At 70.8% G+C, this 8,362-nt stretch overlaps 1 protein-coding gene across 1 annotated transcript; it reads right to left on the bottom strand.

The window, feature by feature from the left end:
* Positions 1-3,354: 3,354 nt before the first annotated feature.
* On the bottom strand, positions 3,355-7,963 carry ISG20 (interferon stimulated exonuclease gene 20kDa). The gene is made up of 4 exons (XM_012732673.1): positions 7,873-7,963; positions 6,165-6,244; positions 4,646-4,846; positions 3,355-3,470 (listed from the first exon to the last, which is right to left on the bottom strand). The coding sequence occupies exons 1-4, from the start codon at positions 7,961-7,963 to the stop codon at positions 3,384-3,386; spliced, it is 459 nt and encodes a 152-aa protein (XP_012588127.1). The 3' UTR covers positions 3,355-3,383.
* Between the last annotated feature and the right edge of the window lie 399 nt (positions 7,964-8,362).

Genomic DNA, 8,362 nt, shown 5'->3' with positions numbered 1-8,362 from the left:
GCTGAGTCACTGCCCCACCTCAGGGAGCAGGACTCGGGGAGCAGAGCCCCTCCGCTGCCTCCAGGGAGCTCATCGCTCCTAGTGCAAACCCCGCAGCGCGTGTGGGGTGTGGGGAGAGCCTGGTTCTGAGAGCCTTGGGGCGGGAGGTCTAATCGCACCCTCACTGCCAGTGTTCCGGGGCACAATTCGCTGAGTTGCAGGTTTCTTCCCGTCACACCTAGGGGGCAGGGCTGGGGGGATTGGGGGCAGGTGGGCGGGGCCGGGGCTGACTGGGCTGAGCCCCAGAGGCTGGGCTCTCCACCTGGGGTCACGGGGTGGGGGTACCGAACCACCCGGCCCCCGGCCCGAGCCCTGGCAGCCCCCCGTTGAGGGTGCCCTTCCAGGAGCAGGGGCCCGCGGCCCCTCGTCACCCACGACACGTGCGGGAAGTCAGGGTGCGGGCAGCCAGCCTCGCCTCCTGCCACGCCACAGCGAAGCTCCTCAGACTGCCCCCGCGGGGACACCCGCCTCTGTGGAGAGGGAGATTGTCCCGCCAGCGAGTAAGCCTCTTGGCCCGGCCGGCCGTCACCCCGAGGGCGGGAAGCTGGGCAGCACTGGCCGGGGCTGGCCCTCCCCGGAGAAGGCCTTCGTGGGGGGGTGCTGGAGGCCCTCAGCCATCAAGGCGAGGGTCAGCTGCAGCCTGGAAGCCCCTTTGACCACTCAGGCTGTCCGAGGCCAGCGGAGGCGGGGCGGAGCTGACCCTCACTCCGCGGCCGCGAGGTCTGAGTCAGACGTGACTCGTGTGCTCAGCAAGGCAGGGCCATTTTGGACTGTTTCTGACCACCCCCATATTCTCCTGATGCCTTTGGGGTTCCGTGGCAGGGGTGCCCCCACCCCTGTAGGCTGTGCCCGAGGCGCACAGAGCCCTGCTTCCTTCCCGTCTCTTCCCTGATGCCAAGAACCCACAGGGGCGCCCAGGGAAGTGGGCAGGGAGGGGCAGGGAGGCCGGGGGTGGGGTGAGGGGGGGCTGTGTGGGGGAGGACACGCCCAGGAGGAGCCATCAGAGAAATCAGCTTTTAGCCCCGGGAGCCCCAGGCCGGAGCGGGGGGGGGGCGTGAGTGTCCCAGAGAGGAACAGGCCCCGCGTGCAGTGACCCGGCCGGTAACCCCGGGGGGCTTTGGTGGGCAGGCCTGCTGTGCAGGAGCCGGGCCGGCTCCTGGGGGCGCCTTGGGGCGGTGAGTCTCGCAGACAGCTCCCGAGGACGGGCCCTCCATGCGAAGGAGAAAGGGAGCAGGCGTCTGGGGTCAAGCCAGAGCCGGCCCTGACGCCCCTCCCCAGCCCTGGTCTCGTCGGCCCGGGGCAGACTCCCTCGGCGCAGAGGCCCTGGCCGCACCGGCCCGCTCTGCGGGGCCCAGCGGGGGCCGTGGCCGAGCGCCTCGACATCAGCCCAGCAGACACAGGGCGGGGGGTGTGGTGCTGGGGCACCCCTCAGACTGCACGCCCAGGACCCCGCGCCGCCGCTCCAGACGCCACCGGCCTCGCTCCGCAGGCGCCGGCTGCTTGAGGCCCCACCTGGCCGCCTCGGGAGTGGGGCCGGGGCCGGCCGGGGGCGCTTGCTGGTCACTGTGACGGGGGGCTGCTGCCCCCGGGTTGACCACCCTGGCCCCGAGCTGGGCAGCTGGCTGTGAGCCCTTCGCCTCCCCGCCCCCCGGGGTCTCACAGCGGGTGGGCGCTCCAGGCTCGGGGTGCGGCGGGCCCCTGGCTGGCATCCCTCCTCTTGAAAGCGGATTGGAACGCCTTACGTTTGCGTGAAAATTAGAAGTGGAAAACGTGGACTTGTTCTCCGAAGGCGTGCGTGAGCCCGTTCCACGCGCCTGGCGTGCGGTGGCGGGTGCTGTGGCAGCTGCGGGTGCTGGCGCTTCTGCCTGTTTCCGCCTTGTAAGTAACTGGATGTTGTGGTCAAGTTTCGTTTATCTCCGCGGCCCGCGCCCTCTGGCCTCCCTGGGGACAGCGTCCTGGAAGGGTCGCGGCTGCTACTCTCACTAGGGGCCTCTTCACGCCTACAACCAAGGGCCTCCCGCCCGGCCTGCTGGGGGCCTGCCCTCCCTGGGAGCCACCCCGGCACCCCGCGGGAAGCAAGAGACGGTTTCCTCTGGGGGTGCTGTTTCCTTGAGGGTCCTGGTTTGTTTCTCCCTCTGAAGAATGCTGTGCAAAGGAGCTGGGAGCGGCTGCCCAGCCGGGCTCTGCGCCCCTGCTCTGGCTGGACTGGGCAGCAGAGCCCTGAGTCTTACTTGCCCCGGGCCCCTGAGCCCCCAGGGCCAGGGCCTGAGACGGCCCCAGGGCGCCACCTGGTGGCCAGTCACAGCCAGGCAGGGCAGCCTGCAGCTGGAAGGTGCCGCAAACCAGCCCCCCTTACCCACGCCCACCCCGGGGGCCTGAGGTCAAGGTCACAGCCGGAAACTGGGGAGACAGGGCAGGAGGGGACCCCGGGGTGCACCCTCCCCACACTCCTGGGTCCTGGGGGCAGGGGAAGGCCCACACAGGGGAGTCAGTGAAGGGGCCGGCCTCAGCCCGAGTGCCCGTCCCTCCCTGCAGCGGTCTCGGCGGAGGCTGAGGGGCTGCAGAGGCCGCAGGAGCCCTCCCGAGGTCCACCCCAGCCACTCTCAGCTGCCTCGGTGGCGCGTCCCTAGCCCTGGTCCCCCGACCAGCAGCAGCAGCACAGGGAACCTGTGGGTGCTCAGCCTGGCCCAGACGCGCTGGGCGGGGGCCTGGGGGGCGGTGTGGGGAGCCAGGGCCGCCCGGCGATGCGGGCGCTGGGGTGTGAGCGTGCGTGCCTGCTGGCGCTGCCTCTGCAGCCCCCGGGAGCCCCCGTCGCAGTCACCGGCGGGCGCGCTTGGGTTTGTGGGGAGCTCAGGCGCGCAGCTAAGTGACCCACCCCAGCTCACAGCGCCAGATGGCAGCCGGCTCCCGCACGGGCTCGAGGCCGCTGCTTCCTGACCGGCCCCCACGACGGGTGACCTGCAAGGTCACCGCTTCACCTGCTCTTTGAAGCGCACCCCAGTTCCAAGCCTGGCTGAGTGGGCCTCTGACTTGGGTGCCACCCTCAGGAAATGGCACCCCCTTGGGGCGTAAATTCCAGAGGAAGCGTGAGGCAGAGGCGCCCCGTCTGCTTCTTGGGCCCCGAGTTCACAATGACCAAGAACTTGGCACTGGCTGCCCGCCCCAGCCCGCCAGAGGCCTCGCTGTCCTCTCGTGGATGGTCCTGTCCGCTCTTCCCCGCCCGGGAGAAGAAAGGAAAAGACGAGAGGGCCGGTGCTGAGGCAGAGAGAACAGCTGTTTTCCACCACCAGCGCGGGGCTCGGAACACGAGCGCTGCCCGGGGGCTGCGTCCGGGGCCGGCGGCCTCAGCGGTCTCGGATGTGCCGTGAGATGCGGTACAGCTCCATGGTGGCTCTGGCATCCTCCACGGAGCTGTGTCCAGAGCTGCTGCCCTGCAGGCACAGGTGAGGGGGACTTGGGGGCTGGCCGCAGCTCCCTGCTCGCTGCCGGGGCCAGGCCCCGAGCCTGCGCCTGCCTGCGGCCTCCTGCCTGGTGGCTGAGGGTGGGAGCCGGCCTGGCTTCCCCCTCAGCCCGGGGCCCTGGACACAGAGTCCAGCCTCTGGAGGGGCAGACTGCGCTCGGTGCTTGCGGTGGGCGTTGTGGGGCCGCGGACCTGCCGCGGACAGAGGGAGGCCCCGAGCCCCCGTTAAAGGACTGGGTGCGAACGGAGCAATGAAAGGGGGTCTCCGCTTCTCAGCACCTGAGGTCAGTGTCATTCAGGGCTGCCCCAGGCTCACCATTCCACCCTGCTGGCCAGCGGGGACCCGGAGCCGGGCCTGTCCCCGCAGCCCCAGGGACACACCCCTGCTGGACGACTCTGCTGTCCCCCAGGGCCCCTCCCGGCCACTTCCGGGGCACGGCCAGCCCCGCTAGGTCAGGTCTGCCCTGTACCTGCCCTCCTGCTGCTCCGGGGACCTGCCCGTCGCAAACACCCCAGGCTGTGCTCAGCGCCCGGGAAGGCCCACGCTCCGTCCAGCCGGGGCCCTCAAGACAGGGCCCTGCTCCCCTCCGCAGCCCCAGCCCTCGGCCCAGCCGGCACACAGCGGGCATTTCAGAAACATCTCGGCACCCACGGGCAGCCGCCTGGAGGATGCGTCCATGTGCCCCCCAGCTCCTCGGCCCGGCCCTGCAGCTGGCTCCGGCCGGTGGCGTCAGGGGGGCCCCCATTTCCCAGAGGCCCCTGGGGTCTAGCTTCCGTCAGCCACAGTCTTGACTTTACAAAGAAAACCCGAAATGCCTTCCCGGGCGCCCTCCCCTCCTGCCTCTCACCCTCACCGCACCGTGCTCCCCCATCACCCTCAGTCACGGCCACGCGCCCCTGGGAGCATGGGGGTGAGTGGCGGGCCACGGGAGACGGGTCCCCGGAGGCGAGGCCAGCCGCCCGGCGTGGGGCTGACCTGTCCAGGCGCGTGGCCACTCGCCTGCACGCCTGCCGCCACTCAGCGCACGACTGGGCGCCCTGCTGTCCGGCCCTCACTGCTTGTGCCGCTGGGGAGGCCTCGGGGAGGCCGAGGGCGGGCAGGGAGGCCGAGGGCTGGCAGGGGGGCCAGCGCCGCCCCGCCCTCACCTGGATCCTGCGCCCCAGCAGGCGCTCGCTCAGCACCCGCAGAGACACGCGCTTGCAGTAGTCCAGCCGGGCCTCGCGCCACAGCAGCCGGTCGGCGGCCGTGTCGTAGACGCTGTAGCTGCCCATGTCTTCCTTCAGCGCCTCGAAGTCATGCTTCAGGTCGTGGCCCACCACCAGCTTGCCCTTCAGGAGCTGCAGGATCTGGCGGGAGACACACCCGCGTCACCCCGCCCTGTGCCGTGTGACCCTGGGCACGCCGCCTGCCCTCTCTGGGCCGCAGACGCCGCCTCCCCACCCCAGGAGCGTGGGCCGGGTCCTTCCTCGCTCCCAGCACCTCGGGTCTGTGCTGAAGCCACCGAGCACTCCACCGCAGGGCAGGAGCCGGCCCCACCGGCACGTGCCTGTGTTGGGCACTGACCCGAGTCCATCACACAGAGCGGTGTGGGCCCCAGCCACGGAACTCACGGATGAGCGGCGTGACAGGTCTTAGCTGCAGGTGGGCTCCAGCTGCTAACCAGGTGGCCTTAAGAGAGGACGCTCCCTGGGTCACCCGGGGGGCCTGGCAGTGACCAGGGGGCCTGACGGTGAGGTCAGTGAGGGTGTGTGAGGGCTGGGCGGGCGGCTGCCGGCCTGGTGGTAGAGGACGGGCGCGAGCCCAGGCGTGTGAGCACGGCCTCGGGGTCCGGAGCTCTGCAGGGGCCCACCGGGCACCGAGGGCTTCCGAGGACCGGCCCTCGACAGGGCTGGACGCAGGCGAAACACGGACAAGCGCCCAGGAAGTGAAGTCCTTCCCCGAGGGCTCCAGAACGGGGCTGCTGCATCATGGCGGCCCCCCACAGGGGGGACCTTGCTGGGACCGCCCAGGAGTCCTGACTCCCCTGTGGCCCGAGGCCACCAGGCCACCGGCCGGGCCACGAGCAAACCCCGCTGAGCCCCAGCCCCCGCCTGGAGTCCCACCGATCAGATCCGCCAAGCTCCCCCCAGCCTACCCCTCCCCCCCACAACAGCGGGTGGGGGAGAGGAGTGAGCAGCACCGTGGTTTGAATGGCGGGGTTCCGGGGTCCTGGGGTTCCGGGGTCCTGGGGTTCCAGGTGGCTTGCTGAGCTGGGCACCTGGAACAGCCCTGGCAAGAGCGGAGACCTGGACACGACCAGGCGGCGGGGCACCCCAGGCGCGCCCCCCCAGGCGCGCCCCCTCCCCGCACGCTGCACGGGAGGCAGGCTCCCCTCTGCGGGCCACCCTGAGCTCGGGCCGGCGCCTCTCCTTATGGGGCTGTCCCTGGAGAGGTGGGCGGGGACAGATTTAGGCTGGGCTGCACAGCCCTCGGCAAAGGGGGTGCTGTGGACAGCGCCCCACCTTCTGGGGCCCGGCGCCCACCGGGGACATCACGCAGCACCCGCACGGAGGGGAAGCGGAGGCTCAGCAGGGCGGCGGCGTGTCCGCGTCCCCCGGAAGCGGGTCCCACCCTCACTGTCCCAGCGATGCCATTGGTGTGGGGGCCTGGGGGCCCCTCACTCACCCAGGGGCAGGGGTCCCGCTGCAGGAAGCTGTGCCCATGGCGCCACGCTGGAGGCAGGGTGCGGGGCCGCACCGTCTGCGCTGCTCATGGGCACCCCAACACGCGCCTCCTGGCAGTGGCTCCGGGCTGGGGGTGGCGTGGGGCGGCTTCCGGGAATGTTCCGGAGCCCTTGGTGTGTGTCTCTTCCTGTGGACACCCTTTACGTTTCTGAACAATGGGCCTGTTTTCCCTCGAGAGGAGAGGAGCTGGCCCGGGGCCACTCTCACGTCTGTCATCGCAGAGACAGCCAGGGCGGCCCAGTCATCGGGGCTCCGGAAAACCCATCACTTCCTGAGCCCGCGGCTCCGAGGCAGCAGGAGACACGGAGCCCAGAGGGAAGCGGCGGCCTTGCGGCGGGCCGGCCTGCTGTGCCCCGGCGGGCTCAGGGGCCCTCTGGCTTCCGTCTGCCTGTGTGGGGCGCCCCCGCCCTGCCCCCCTGGGGCCAGGGCAGGAGGCCGCTGGCAGGGCCCGGGGCCGTGTGAGCCGCTGGCTGCAGCACCTTCCAGGTCAGTGCCACGAGGCAGGTGTGTTGGCGGCAGGTGTGGGTGGCGCCTCTCAGATTCTTGGAAAGGACGGGGGAGGCCAGGGTGTGGGCAGGGCTCCTCAGCTCGGCTGCAGCCAGGTGCTGCCCCTCCAGCGGGGCGCCTCCCAGCCCACCAGCAGGGCAGCCCGGTGGCGGCCTCCGGAGCCGCGGTGGGCACCAGCGAGGGCTAGCGGCGCTCCCAGGGCCACAGCTGCCGCCCTGAGCGCCGTCAGCCTTCAGTCCGGCCAGCAGCGTGGCGGCCGGCACACGGCAGCGACCTCCCGTCGGGGTCCACGCCCGCCGTCGGGCCAACAGGGAGGGCCCGGGGCGGGGTCCCCACGTCACTGGCCAGGGAGCGCGGCCCACCAGCCAGGGCCTGCCTGCCCCTGGGGTTTCTGTCTAGAGCCAGCGTTTCCCAGATGTGCCCGCTCCGGGCACCTTGTGAACAGTGTGGTGTCCAGGCCCGCGTCCAAACTCGGGGGGCGACGCCCCAGCGGCCCCGCGGGTCTCTGCCGCAAAGCCGTGGGCAGCACAGAGCCGGCCCTCCTCCAGGCGCCTCCCGCCTTCACGTTAGTCCACTCCCTCCTGGCTCCAGAGAGGGCAGCGGCCGGGGTGGACACTAGAGAACGTCCTTGTGGGGGCTCGGCCCCTCTTCCCTCCTGCCCATGGGGTCCTGCCGTCCAGCGGGCGGCTTCCCTGGCCTCCTCCTCGTCCTCCTCTCCACTCTGGCCGACACGCCAAGGGGGACGGGGCACCAGGCTCCTGTCCTGTCCACCATCTGCTCTGGCCGGCCTCCCTCCGGCACCGTGGTGCACAGGGTCCAGTTCCTTTACTTGCAAACTAGCCCCAGTCACGGGGCGGACACTCCTCTCATGCTGGCCCCAGTGGACAGAGCGTTCACTCAAACACGGAGCCACGAGCTATTGAAAGTTGCCGTTAAGATTTTAAAGAGAGTGAAGGGCACGGACGTGCCAGGCGCAGCCCTGAGTCCAGAGGAGACTCATGCCACAGCTGGCTGTGTCCTCGGGCAAGTCGCTCTCTCTGGACCTTCGCCCCCCGTGGCCCCTCCTGGGCTGACAGCGGTTTGCGAGCGGGGTGTGTCAGCCTGAGCGCCACTGCTGCCTCTCTGGGGGTGCGGGGATGCACCTGTCTGCCCGTCCAGCCTGGGCACCATAGTGTCCACCATCAGCTCTGACCGGTGGGCGTCAGCAAAGGCCCTGTTCTGGTGACCAGACATGTCTCCAGGGGTTGCTGAATGCCCCCGGGCGGGGGCCAAACCGTCCTGCATCCGAGCCTCCGTCCTAGTGACGGCGAGGCCCAACACGGCGGGGGACAGCGGTCACGGCACGCCACGAAGTGGCCACGCTTACACAAAACAAGCGGTGAGCGCCAGGGCGCTCCTGGGGCAACCGGGGGCGCCAGGACTCCCCGAGGGAGGGAGAGGCGGCTCGGAGCCAGTGTCTGAACCACGGCTGGAGAGGCCAGGGCCCGTGAGGCCTGGACGCACCCGGCCGTGGCGCTGGCTGCAGGGGGCTGGCAGGCCATCCGGGGCCTGGCGCCCGCTCTGTCTGGGACTAACGCGTGCTGGCTGATGGGCGGTCGAGCCCATCTGCGACCCCTTCGCGAAAACAAGGTC

Source organism: Condylura cristata, unplaced genomic scaffold (genome assembly GCF_000260355.1).
Source record: "Condylura cristata isolate star-nosed mole 26May11 unplaced genomic scaffold, ConCri1.0 scaffold00035, whole genome shotgun sequence".
NCBI classification, from domain to species: domain Eukaryota; kingdom Metazoa; phylum Chordata; class Mammalia; order Eulipotyphla; family Talpidae; genus Condylura; species Condylura cristata.
Note: the sequence above shows the minus strand (reverse complement) of the source record. Positions and strands in the feature narration are given on the sequence as shown.